At 45.9% G+C, this 13,946-nt stretch overlaps 1 protein-coding gene across 2 annotated transcripts in view; it reads left to right on the plus strand.

Annotated features, from left to right (window-relative positions):
- Positions 1-13,946, plus strand: part of UGGT1 (UDP-glucose glycoprotein glucosyltransferase 1) — an 849,443-nt gene that overhangs the window by 476,410 nt on the left and 359,087 nt on the right. For both annotated transcript variants that reach the window (XM_086943802.1, XM_086943803.1), the window contains 2 exons: positions 5,833-6,039; positions 9,052-9,183. In XM_086943802.1, coding sequence (XP_086799928.1) covers positions 5,833-6,039; positions 9,052-9,183 — 339 coding nt within the window. The remainder of the gene's footprint in view (positions 1-5,832; positions 6,040-9,051; positions 9,184-13,946) is intronic.

Here is a 13,946-nt window from a genome sequence, read left to right on the forward strand (position 1 = left end):
TCTCTTTGATGGTCCGCTCATGCTCCAACCTCTTTTCCTCCCTCACCATGTCCATCCTGGCTAGTTCTATTCTCATCCTCCTCTCCTCCCTCCTGTCTTCTAACTCGGCGTCGGTCAGGCCCCTCTCTGACACACTACTGCCCACTCTAGAAGGTGTTCTAGGACCTGTTACAAGGTTCTCCCCTCCCGCCTGGTACAGTGTTGCGGTCTCCAGGACAGTGTCCTTGTCACTCTCCTCAGGATCTACCTCCTCCCCGGAATGAGCCTCTACCCATGCCCGAATACTGGTCAGCAGCTCAACTTTTCTGGCGCCTTTCTTGAAAAACACCCCCTGCTGCTGACACCATTCCTTCAATTGGGTCACAGTGTAATTGTCTAGCTCTTCCACATTTACCTCCATTCTTATTTGAAGTATAAAATGCTACACAGGAGAAATCCACAGAGTGACCTGAGGTCAACCTCCACCCACCGCCAGAAGTCAATTTAGAAAAACCAAAAATGTAAATTAGGAGGGCCGCAGGGAGAAAACTCCAGGTGGGGTCTCGTGGTTGGCACTGCGTTACTAATAAGTGAGTGTAAGTACAAATCCGCTATCCCACCGCTGAAACACCAATTATGTTGGACCTAGATTACCCAAGTCTACATATGGTAGCTTGGCACAGTAGTGGTCTACAGCTAACTCAAGGCGTTGGCTAAGTACTTACAAGTCTCACCCACAGTAACACAGTGATGAACCACTAAAATAAAAACACAACACCTCTGTTTGGAAAAATACTGTTACCTTTTATAAAAATAATATACTTTCTTGTTCTTGTTTTAAATAAAAGCAGTGTATAATTAATTTATACAGTTCTCATAGATTTCAAATCACATTCAATACTTTTCCCGGTCAGTATATGAGAATCAAGGGTACATTACATTTGTGATAAGTGGCTGTCTATGGTACAATACACTACTCCACTATGAGGTTACAGACAGGAAATTGCACTCTACAGTTTCAATATGTTATTTAACCACTCTTAGGCAGGTACATTACCCCTCAACTCTTAGCCTTCTTCTCAACTCAACAGACCTCTACCACAGGGGTGGATCTTCTCAGCATAAACCCCCAGCCATGTGGCTAAAAGAAGACAAAGCAGAATTAACAAGGTTCCCCCCTGGTCAATTCACAGGCTGCACCTTACTGGTGGAGGATCTACTTCCTCAATTAATAACAGGCTATAAGGGTTTTTACTAGTGAGCCTTGTAATTTTCCCTGCACACCGCTCTCCCCTCTTATCTAATTAGGAGATAGATTTTAAGTGGTCTGGGCAGTTCTGTAACTCAGTTCCTCGTATGTAGTTCTGGCGGCTTTAAAGTCAATTGCCTTGTTTTGAAATCCCCCGCTTTGATGTCTTTAGACACCCGATGCTTCCGCCTCCCGCTCCCTCTCTACCCGGCTTACTTTTAGGTTCTGTAGTCAATGCAGCTGGTGTTGCCCGGGTCACGCGGTGCCAGGGAAGTCTTCCCGCAGATGTCGAGGCGTGTCAGCGAAGCCTACCTCAGACCGAGGCGCTTCACCGAGGTGTCCGATGCGGCGCTTCTGCCTCTTCGATGTTACCGCTGGCTGGAGCTCTGCCTTGACGCACCTCCGATGACGCGACCGGCCTCTTCCGACGCGCTGGGTCCTTCTTGCCGGTTCCGGCTCTGCACACCTCTTCCGATGCGACGGCGTTCCTCACCGCCTCGCAGGCGATCAGCTGGGCTCTGCTTCGCTTCCCGCCTCTCCCGGCGCCTCAACGGAGCTCTTCAAATGACGAGGCAAGACAGCTGGGCTCTCCCTCTTCCGATGCCCTCACGTCAGGAAATGCTCTCGGCGGCAGCGTCGCTTCCAGGTAGGGACGACAGCTGGTTCTGCCGCTTTCACCCACAGGGGAGGGTGTCGAACTGGAGCGCTGCAGTCACGCGTATCTTTGTTTGTTACCCCCTGAATTTAGGGTCAGTTAGCTTGGGCTGGGTCTCAATTGTACTCTCTACCCACGACCTTCAGGATGGGTCGAACAGATCCCTGGTAGCCACACTTCAGGGATGTCAGTCCTTAACAGACTCGTCGCAGAGTCTCTGATAACTTGAAGATGATTGCTGAAACAGTGGGGTTTGGTCAGCCAAGGTGGGGGCACTTCCCAGTAGAGCGACAGCCGGCCCCGCAGGTCGATCTTGTCACAACTAGTGCACAATCCTCCTCCTCCAGTCGCCTCTCTCCACACTGGTCATCCCAAGAAATGCACAAAATGGCTGCTGGTCACTGGCCTTTTATAGGGTGGCCTGGGACCTGCAGAAGTCACTGGTTGCTTCTAGAAAGTTCCCTATGTTAGCCTATGGCCTGTTTTCCAGTAGTGTCCGTTATGGCAGTTGGTGGACACCATTTTAGGTTTCTGGATGTCCCTAGATTTTCAAGGGGCCTGACTAGGCCTCACAGGTTATGAGGGGAAAATGGCGTCATCGCCAAGGAGCACCTAGCCCCCTGACAGCATTGAAAACTCCTGATGGACACATGTAAAAATAAAAATAGAAACTCTGGGAGGCTAAGGGGGACAAAAAAAAATAAATCATGGTGGTTAGAGTCTTCCCAGAAGCAGACAGGTCTAACAACGACTGACAGACATCCTTTTATTACGCCGCCAGACATGTTGTCGGCTGAAGGGCTGTGTAAACTGTATGTGCTTATCTGCTCCAATGAAGCGGCCGGCCTCAGGGTTGTAGGCGTACCGCTGTGTATTCCTGTTACTGCAAATAAAGGTCTTGCAAAAAAAAAAAAAACATTGGGTCAACGGCAGATCCCTCTCCCTTCCCCAACCATAGCACACAGTGGTGACGGATGTGTCCCTCCTGGGATGGGGCGGCCATACGGGAGAGGCAGAGATCAGAGACTTCTGGTCTCCGGCAGAGTCCAGGCTCCATATCAACTTTCTGGAGCTCTGGGCTATCCTACTTGCACTCTGCGTCTCTAGACGTGGCTGGAACGTCAAGGCATTTCCTTGACGGTTCTGCACTTGGCAGGTTCTTTGAACGCCAGAGCGGACAAACTCAGCCGCAGGTGCTTGATGGATCACGAATGGCGTCTGCAGTCGGAGGTGGCGCAAGGTCTCTATCAACAGTGGGGAGAGCCTTGGTTAGATCTATTCGCCACAGAAGAGAACGCGCAATGTCATCTCTTCTGCGTGTTGGAATTTCCAAGGCGGCACTCGCTCTGCAACTCCTTTTGACATGAGTGAAGCTGCGGTCTATTGTATACCTTTCCGCCTGCATCACTTCTACACAGAGTGCTGAAGAAGATTAGGTGCGACCAGGCCCAAGTTATTCTTGTGGCACCGGACTGGGCTCGAAGAGTTTGGTATTCCGAACTACTCAGTATGTGTATGTATCCCCTGATCTGACTGCCTCTTTGGAAGGATCATCTTTCGCAGCAGCAGGGGACGGTACTCCACCCGAACCTGTCCAGCCTCCACTTACATGCGGGAGATTGAGCAGTGACAGCTGATTCCGTTTGACTTGCCTCCTGAAGTCTGTGATATCATTTTGGCAGCCAGGCCTCCCTTCACTAAAACGGTATACGCCTGCAGGTGGAACACATTTGTGGCATGGTGCACAGCAAAGGCTGTGGATCCTTTTTCTGCACCTCTATCACAAGTCCTTTTGTTCCTTCTTTCTCTGGCCCAGCAGGGCTCTGCTCTGGGCACTATTAATGGCCATCTTTCTTCGATTTCAGCCTTTCTCAGGCTCCCTCTCTTTTTAAGTCCCCTGTTGTAAATAGATTTTTCAAAGGCATTACACACCTTATCCCTCCTTTTCCGTTGGTTATGCCGCAGTGGGACTTCAATCTAGTTCTTATTTATTTGATGTGCGCTCCTTTTGAGCCACTTCACAACTGTCCTCTTCGTTTACTGACTTTGAAGACTGCTTTCCTGGTTGCCATCACCTCCGCTAGGCATGTGAGTGAGCTCCAGGCTCTTTCCTGTAAGCCCCCCTTTCTGTCGGTTCATCCGGATATGGTTGTGCTGTGCAATCGCCCTTCCTTCTTGCCGAAGGTTGTCACTGCCTTCCACATTGGGCAAACGATCATCTTGCCCACTTTCTTTCCGCCTCCGCACCCTTCCAGAGAGGAAGAGAGGCTCCACCGTTAGGACCCAAAACATGCCCTCTCATCCTACCTAAATCGCACACAACAGTTCCGGGTGGATGATCAGCACTTTGTTGGCTTCGTGGGTGCCAAGAAAGGCCGGGCTGTACACAAGAGGACTATCTCCCACTGGGTCGTATTGTGTATCCAGGCCTGCTATTATCTGGCTAAAATGGAACTTCTGTGCAGTTGCGCACCCATTCTACCAGGGCGAAGGCAGGTACTACTGCATTGGGACTTGGGTGTACCCCTGCAAGACAAATGTCAGGCAGCCACATGGGCCTTGTTGCACACTTTTACTAAGCATTATTGCCTTAACAGTCAAGTCTGGAGATACGGCTCCTTAGGCCGTTTGGTTCTCCGTGACTTTCTGGTGTGATCTTCGTTCGCAGACCCACCAATGGGGTTGGTATTACTGGGGTATCTATTCTAATGTAAGTAATCTATCACTAATGTGTTTATTTCAGATGAGCAAGATACTTGCCTTCGGTAACGATATATCTGTAAGAAACATTAGTTAGTGATAGATTCCTTACCGCCCCACCCATCCTCCCCGTTCTGCGAACTGATTTCTAGGGTTAAGGTCATCCCTTTCAGGGCCCTAGTTTCAATGCACCAATGGTCAGTATCTTGCATGGCTCCGCATTCCTGGCGTGGAAAGTCGTGTACAGAACTGACGTCAGCGCGCGTGGGCTCATCGAAGTAGCTCTAGCGACGTCATCTCGGTGACTACGATGCCAACGACGTACGCGGAGCCGTACGACGCCGCCTACCGACGCACAGGGGTACTGCTGACGAAAACTTTCCAGATCCAGTCTGACACCCGGGGATATTCTAATGTAAGGAATCTATCACTAAGGAATGTCTCTTACAGATATATTGTTACACAAGTAAGTCACTTGTGCCATAGAGCTGCTTATTTCAGCCAGTGGCATTTCAAATATTTTCCTGGTTTGCAATAGTTTCTTCTAATATCTCGGAAAGTTGCCTAGAGCACAAATTATTTCAGAAGCCACAGAGTGCCATCAAGCACCCTAGAGCCATTCAGGTCGTTTTTGAGAAGTACGCTTCATAAAAGGATCTATTCAGATTTAAATCCTTAGTCTCTTGGTTCATTGAGATATGGTGGTGTGCATATTCTTAGGACTTCAGAGACAACGGCCATGATGCAGAACAGGAACTTCAGGAGAGCCATTTTTGCTTCTTTAACATTTAACTTGCAAAAATTGGGGTGGGACATTAGGAACATGGAGGGGAATATAGAAGAGTAATGATACTGATTGTGCAGGGAAACCAGGCTCCTGATCAAGAAACAATTGAAAAAGAATTGCTTTCACACAGGAAGCTGAAAAATATTTTTGGTTTGATAAATTGTCGAAGATTAGAAATGCAATTTAGCTTTCCTTGTATTAATTGTATTAGTTTGTCATTGAATAGAAGTATCAGCAATTGGGGAGTATTGTATGCAGATATTTCGTCTGGAGCAATCTTCTTGTTTGTAGGTGTTTTGATGTACTTATTTTGTGCGCTTATAAATGTTGCTCTGATCTGGCACTAGAGTAGGGGTCTCCCAGGTGCATATTCTTTATTTGCAATGTTTTATTTTGGGCAACATGGCTAAGAAATCCATGACTGTTAACCCCCCCCCCCCCACTTATTTTTATTCATTTTAGAAATCTAGCAGCAATGTGCGGATCAGCATGATTAACAACCCTAGTGACGCTGTGACCTTTGAAAACTCTCGTATAGGCCGTGCCCTTTGGTCAGCCCTGCAAACACAGACCTCCAACAATGCCAAAAACTTCATCACCAAGATGGCCAAGGAGGAGACTGCTCAGGCACTGAACTCTGGAGCAGACATTGCAGAATTCGCTGTTGGGGTATGTAACCTTTATGCTTTTTTTTAGCTTAGTACAGTACTGGTTTAGCTTTAGTGCACTGCAAAGGCATACAGAGTTTGTCACATGACCGGTTTTTGCCTCTAAGCGATTTCCAAATTGTATCTGTCTTGGAATTATGGGCATATTAGGTTTTCAGTGTTCAGTTACAATCCAAAAGGGACAAGGACTCACCTTGTTTTAAGCATTTTTGTCAACCATCTCAAAGGGGAAAGGGTCCATTGGGGATTTGCAAGTAGGTTACCACCTCCTTTGAGGTGTTGGTAAAATATGAAAGCATTTCGGTCGCAAAAAATTGACGTACTACTATGATTTGGTATTTGGAATGGGCGCCCTAAAAAGTTCCTTCCAAATAATCTTAATTTGGGTTTGAAACTACTGAAAAAGGCTGCTAATCGGGCATTTGCAATTGCAAAAAGCCTTTGTACATGTGGTCCTTTGAGGTTTCAATAAATATCAAGAACTCATTCCTCACTCAAATCCCCGTTCATAAGTAATTTTGTTTTTGTATTTTATTTAATAACCCTACACTTCTGCCATTATCCGAACCTTAAATATATAGCTAATTCTAGTCAATTTATATTATATTTCAATAATTTATTTTATCTTTTAATTTAACATTACTAATATGTAATAAATGCATTTAAACCTTACCCCTAATTATATTACATCTCTTAATTTAATCAGTGTATTTGTATTAGCTGCAGGGATCAACTCTGTAGTTGTTCTATCAATGTAATGTCTTGTTTATGTAGTGCCATCAATGTGGGGAGGTATTTTAGGGGGATGCATAACAAAACCTACAAAACTGAAACTTTACCCATCATAGAAATGTCTTGCAAAATCTTGAAACCGAAAGCCACATCAAGGCAATCAGCCCAAAGTCAGCTACCATATTCAAAGCCTCTGCCTTATAAATCATACACAATTGGTGCTAGATTGGCATCTAGGAAAAGACGGCACTCAATTTCCAGACTTAAACAGCCCACAGTTAAGCCTAGAAAGAATGCTCTGATTAAAAATAACATGCCACACAAACAAGGGACACACATGGTACAGCAGTAGACTTTAATCTGCTCAAAGCCCCCTTGCCTGAACTAGCAAACCATCCATATTGACCCTGATCCGAGTACAGTGTGGCTAATTCCAACACTGATTAATCACATTTATTGCAATTATATTTTAGAATGTTCTTTCACCTGAATATTGCTTATTTGTATGTCCTCAAGAAAAGGTACATTGCATAGGACATCAAAGATGCCCTTCTTCAAGACATAAGAGGTTTTCTACCATCTACTAGGCCAAAGCTTACTCACCTTGTTTTTGCACGCAGAGAACAGAAAGATCAGTGTGAGGAAGAAGAGGACCCAAGTGCATTTGATGCCCTGTGTTGGACGAAAGGCCAATGTAATAGGGACATAAAACGCTCCCACAGCTGTCACGGCGTGGCTGGCATCAGCCCCCACAACATCAGAGGCAATGTTGAAAGCAATATTCACTCATAAACTCCAGTACCTCCAGGTAGAGGTTCTTCACCTACCATTGCCCTTCTCCAGCCACAAATACTTGTTGACTGAAGATTGAGATTTTTCACTCTGCTGTGGTTAAAGTACCTCAGACAGATACATGTTAGAGACTATGTTAGATTGGTAATGCTTTTTGATCAAATACTCCGCATCACTAAACATCAAGGTCAATCTTTATCTTTTAATGAGCATCATAGAGGAAGTTGCTTCATTGAGTACTGTTTGAAGTCTCATTCATGAAAGGAAAGATGTCTTTATTCACTTCATTTTCCTATTCCCAAGGGAGATACACATTTGAGACTCATTTTGGATCTCTGAACTCTCAGTAGATAAGTGTGAAGTTTACATTTCCCAATGACAACTTTGCAAGACATTATTCCACTATTCCAAGAATAAGACTTTATCTTGACCCTTTTTTTATTTTTATGAGAAACTTGACAACCATGTGCTATCTAGAGAACCAGGGAGGGCAGTCTCTCTCTCAATGTTGTGAATAGATGCTGAGACAGTGGTGTATTTAGTCAGAAAATATTCCAGATGTAGCTAATTATCTTGCAGATAAGCTAAGCAGAGATAGCGAAGAAACACACAAGTCCGGATTCACAATACAGAATGCCAAAACCTCTCCTTCAGGTATCCACAGCACAGGGCCCAAGAAATGGGCCAAGGGAAAGTTAATGCTAGTGTGAGAGATGATATGCATGTTATGGCACTGTCTGGGTCAGGTGCAAGGTAAATATTATTGTTAATGTTGGGATTAGAATTGGGGATAATGGTCAAGGAACAAATTAGGTGTATTGTCTGAGTAAGTAGTGAAGTTTGTGTGAGGGTAATTCTTATGGTCAAGATTAGGGATAGGGTAATGATTTATTTTTGTAAGAATCGTGGTTAGGGTTAGAGAGATGGATTGGACTTGTGTTTAGGCAAAGATTTGGTTTCTTTAAGTTTAGAATTAGGTTAGAGTCCAGGTTAGGGTTTGGATTTGGCATGTGTGAGGTAAGGGTGAGGTTAAGATTTGGGCTAGGATCGCAGGTTAGGTAAGAGGTACAGTTGAATATGTCAATAGAATGTTCAGAAACGAAATTTAAAAAAAAACAAAGTATTCATTTTCACCAAATAGTTTCCATTGAAAATTCAGTGTCCGTGCTACCCATAGCTAAATGTAGCTTTACCTTGAAATGGCTTTTTGCAAAAAAAAGTTAGATTAAATGGTATCTCTCTGAAATGTACTGAGATTAAATTACACACTTCCATCCAGGATGCACACTGGACTGTCATTTTTGTAGGCAAGTAGCTTTTTCTATGGCGACTTGGAAACATTAGAGTATTGATAGGAGAAGTAGGTATGTGGTGTGAGCAAATATAAATATCCCATCATGTTTTTTGTTTTTATTGCTGTTTAGCTCTAAATACAGTTTATTGGACTGCCATTCTCAAGTCCTTTTATCATCTCTTGTTTTTCTTCTAGGGGATGGATGTCAGTCTTTTCAAGGAAGTCTATGAATCCTCAAATGTGAACTTCATTTTGTCACATGCAATGTATTGTCGTGATGTTCTCAAGCTGAAGAAAGGACAAAGGGCTGTTATTAGTAACGGACGGGTGAGTCCACCTTAATTGTCTTTTGTTTCGACAGTGTTAAGTTAATATTACCGTCCTCAATCGTCTTCCTCGTCGCATTAGTGAGAGAGTGAGCATTCCTGCTCCTGTGCTCAGAGTTCACCCAATAAAATAAGTCCCCCATCCAATACGGCAGCCAAATGAAGACCCTATCCTATGATTCATATAGAAGGGGCTGACACGCTCAGGCTTCCTGTTTTCTTTCCTGTGTTTCTAGGACAGCGTCACCCAGTTAAGTTACACTTTATTTGAATATTATAGTTGTTGATAACATGTTTCGGGTGGAGCCTGCGAGAGCATGCGCTAGATCGTGTGTCTTGCTTGCGAGACACTATTGTGTATAGAAAATGGCTTAAAGGGCTTGAAGCAAACATTTTTGTTCTTCAGAGTCCCTCTTCTTAACAGGCTCCTTAATTGGACAGTGCAGGCAAAACATAATTTTCGGTAATTTTTGTGGAGCAGGAGCCAAGCACAGATTGGTTCAAGTTAATCCGTGCATGTCTGCTGCTTCCAACTTTTTTCTTCCCCCTCTTGCTCTCCCTGCTTGCTGCTCTCTTCATAGAGCTTGCGCTTTATTTCTCGTATTTTTAGGTCAAGCCTAGGCAGTGCACATACGCTGTCTACAAGACCTGCTGTAATCACTGTACAGAGTGTAATCACGCCTGCTACTGGCCATTGGTTCACCTTTGCGTGGCTCTTCTTTGCTGGTTGTTCATTGGCTGGTGCTCCTGATATATCCGTTCCATTTTTCGATCAGGAGCACTGGCCAACTACAGTTTTTTCCTTACACTATAGGTGTTTATTGTGTTTGTTTGTGGACTACTTGTTTGTAATATTTGCCGTGCTGCACTTGGCTCTGTCTCTAAGTATGGCGGCTGTGCCTTCCTTTTATTCTACACGGCGCATCTCGCCTGCCTCCATTTTAAATATGTGCTATATATTACTTCAGTACCGCCTGCTGATTTCAGCTGCTCTTGCAATGGTATTGCCCAGTTGCAACCGTCAACCCTTCCAGCTGGTGCAGAAATGTGACGGCATACATGTGCCTACAAAGAGCAGCAGCACGGTTGCTGCAACGCCCTATCTCCATAAAGCTGCAGACACTTCGGCTCCGCATTTTGACCACTGAGACACCTATCGGCCAGGTTTGGCCATTGCTTAAACCCTGCACCTGGTTGCTGATCGACCCGGTTTGCCCATTGAGGGCCAATAATCCCAAACTTTCTGGGGCACCTAGCATCTTTTCCCAGCTGGCTCCACCACACTCATGGAACCACTACAGGTGCACCAATCAACCTACACAGAGCTGCAACCAGCAGCATCGACCCCTGGTACGGTGCTGTGACCGGCCACATCGCACCACTGCATGTGACAGACCGAACCACCTCCCACAGTACCACAGTGTTTAAGGGTCTCGCAGCCCTTCTGCCAGAGTGCCTTGCCATGGTCATGACCATCCCATGCAGTGAGACACTGTCGCCACCTGCATACCGGTGCTGCAAAGTGTCACCTAACGACCCGCAACCCCAGACTGCACATCTGTGGACATCGCTCATGGCACCACCAACTTGCGGGAAAACTGTCAGAGGCATCAATTTGCGGGAGAACTGTCTGAGGCATCACCGCAACCAGCCTCAGAACCACCAGCCTGTGCCACTATACCGGATCCATCCTACCCTGGGCACCAAGGAACCCGACAGCCAAATCGCCAGGCTAGCGCGAGGTTCCCCACAGCGGACCACCTCATTACTGCCGGTTTTGGGACCCCAAAGCTGTTGCCAGGTCCAGCCTTCCAGCCTGTGTACAACCCGATCAGCCAAACAGTGCCCTAGACCATCAGAGAGAGAGAGTGAGCGGTAACAATCCCCCATTGGAGTACATTTTGGTAGCCACCCGCACCCTCCAGATTGAAGGATGATACCCTTCTCCTTTCTTCTTGTCCATTCTAGTAACCGCATAACACAGGAGGCTTTTAGCAATATATAGTCTGTGGCATTTCCATATGCTGTTGCCTGAAAAATTAGCATAATACAACCTGGCTGCACCAAATGATCCAGGGACCATGGGAAGGAGACTGGTGGATAAATCCTGATGCCAGACCTTGGCATAACTGTTCTCTTGTGCTGGATCTGAGATTACAAGATGCCAATGCTCAAGGAGCTGACCCTGGCACCAGCCAAAAAGTGAATCGGAAGCCTCATCCTTGTGGTGTAGGTGAAGGCAGATTTCAAAGCTGAACCTTGTTGTGAACATTTCCCCAGGGCCTAAAGGCTGAACCATATTGTGAACATCTCTGCAGGAAAGCACATGAAGGAGATTTTTTTGGGCAGGTTATGTTATATGTTATATTATAGGTATTTATTGTGCGCACAGCTGCTCCAGCAAAGGAGCGTCCTGGCGCCCTAACAAGGTAGAACATAGCACAACAGAAAGCCGAAACAGAATAGGGACAGCTAAAAGGAGAGACTAAAACAAAAATGTTTTAATGGCTTTCCGAAAAAGCATGAGATCCTCCAGCAGACGAATTTCCACCGGGAGGGAGTTCCAGATGGTTGCAGCTTTGACACAGAAAGAGCGTCCACCAGCACGACAAAGCCTGAATCGAGGGACCACGGCGAGAGCCTGGCCCAAGAACGCAGAGCGCGTGTTGGAACATAAAAAGACAGGAAGAGGTTCAGGTGCTTTGGCTATGGAGGAGAAGGACTGTTGAGTGGTGGTTATATGGTCATGACTCAAAGGCAGAATACTTACCGTTACCTTAAATTACTGATGTTGGCCTCTACTTCGATTTACAAAATGACGGAGGCCTACATACTTCTCCAGAAGGGGAGAATTTCTACCTGTCATGTCCTGCTTCATCCTTTCTGAAACTCATTTGAAAGGCGTGAAGCCCTTGGAATGGACTTGACTTTCAATGGTAGTAAATTCTGACAGTCTCAAGGAAATGTTTGCATCCTTTCACTCTTTAATGAAGTACTTTTGGACTCTGTCGTAGTTGCGTGGAAGAAACCCTTTCTGTCTGTTACCCTTCCTTCTTTATTTCTTTCTGTCCTCCTCAGCGTCCAGGCAAGGAGGATGAATGTTTACTTTGGCTGGATCCCAAGTGTGCTGTGTTGAATTACAGCTATCGCAATCAACAACATAGTTGATGGCCAACTCTTTGTGGGCTTCATTTGAGCTAAAAAGTGCCAAGAGGTATCTGAACGCACCATTTCACATTAAGTGATCCTTTGTACCAATATCTGCCCTATATCCGAGGCCAGTGAGTGATCAGAGGATGACAACCCATCAGAATTAGCATTTAGTTCCCTCCGCTGTTGGATGGAGCCAGGCTCCTGGCCTTTATCCTACACGTTTCTTGATTCCGGCATTGAGGTTGAAGACATACTAGAACGAAATTTAGTGTCTCTTGCTGCTTTGCCCTGTGCAGATTTTTACGCCACCTCCCTTGTGAGTCGCTTCATTTATGCGAAGGTACCAACAATTTAGTCGCTTCACCTAAGTGTCAGGAACGAGATGTGGTTAAGTTAGCAGTTTGGCTAAAGGATTAATGCCCGGTTGTGAACACCTATAAAAAGTGCTTCACATTGATCTGCAATAACATTCAAAGAGTAACTGGGGTCTCTTAAGATGGTCACAAGCCACATCTGTTGCTACCCAGACCGCCTCAGCAAACTCTTCAAGGTATCCCCAAACCGGTGAGGGCTCCTAATGAGACCAGACATGACAGTCCTTAAAAATATATATATATATTGTGTCAGTCTTTGGCAGTACTCCCACATTCCACTCCGATCATGTCAGTCAATCCCTATATGCCCAATGTTGCCTGGCACAATACAATCTGCTGACTGCGCTCACTGCGGTAAAAACAAAAAAAAGAGAGCACAGTCCCACTTACTTCAGCCGGTTGCAGACTTGCTGACTTACGGTTTGTACATGGCGCTAATGATCATTCATGCCACAGATCATAAAATCCTGGGATTGCAAATTCCTGCATTAATCGTCCGTCATAATTCCCTTACAGGAGAGGCTTGTGAAGAGAAAGTAATGATAAGCATCATGGTATTAGCATGCTGCGTCGACTTATGGAGTCATCGTGCGGTGTCAGATTACAAGGCATAGCTCCGTAGACAGTCAGTTCATACGAGATACCATTCTGTGTGAGGAGTTCAGTGAGGGCAGCGCAGAAATAGGCAAAGTAAGGACGGAGCAAAAAGGGGCACTTGGTTTGTAGCTTAATCAGCTTTGTTTGTTGCTCCGAGAACGGAGTTGGCTTCTGCAGCACTCCCCTCAGTGAGAGGAGCAAGTTGTGCCCCCCACCCTGTGTAAATCACTCAGCTTTTGGCTGGGGATTTGAGAGAAGTGGCTGGCTATGCTGTCAGGGCGAACATGCCATCATGCTTCTGGTGCTCCGGATGCAGTCACTCAGTCACAGAGCATATCGGAAGCTATAAGTGATCTCAACCTACTTGGATATGGGACATTCTTCCCTGCTCCCCCCCCCCCCCCCACGGTCGCTATCCCTCGATGATGCTGTGTGCAGGTAGGGGGGAAGCACTACTCAGAGAAAATTTGGAGGAGCCAGTCATTTTGGGGGGCACTGCGGGTCGCCTCATCGCACTACTGCCACCACGGGCCCCGCTCACCTCACAAGCCTACGGAGGGACATGATGACCGTACTTCAATTCTCCTACAGGCAGGAGGGCCAGTCAATCTCTCCCCGATTTCCTACCGTGCATCTCAAT

This window comes from Lissotriton vulgaris, chromosome 11 (genome assembly GCF_964263255.1).
Source record: "Lissotriton vulgaris chromosome 11, aLisVul1.2, whole genome shotgun sequence".
Lineage (NCBI taxonomy): Eukaryota > Metazoa > Chordata > Amphibia > Caudata > Salamandridae > Lissotriton > Lissotriton vulgaris.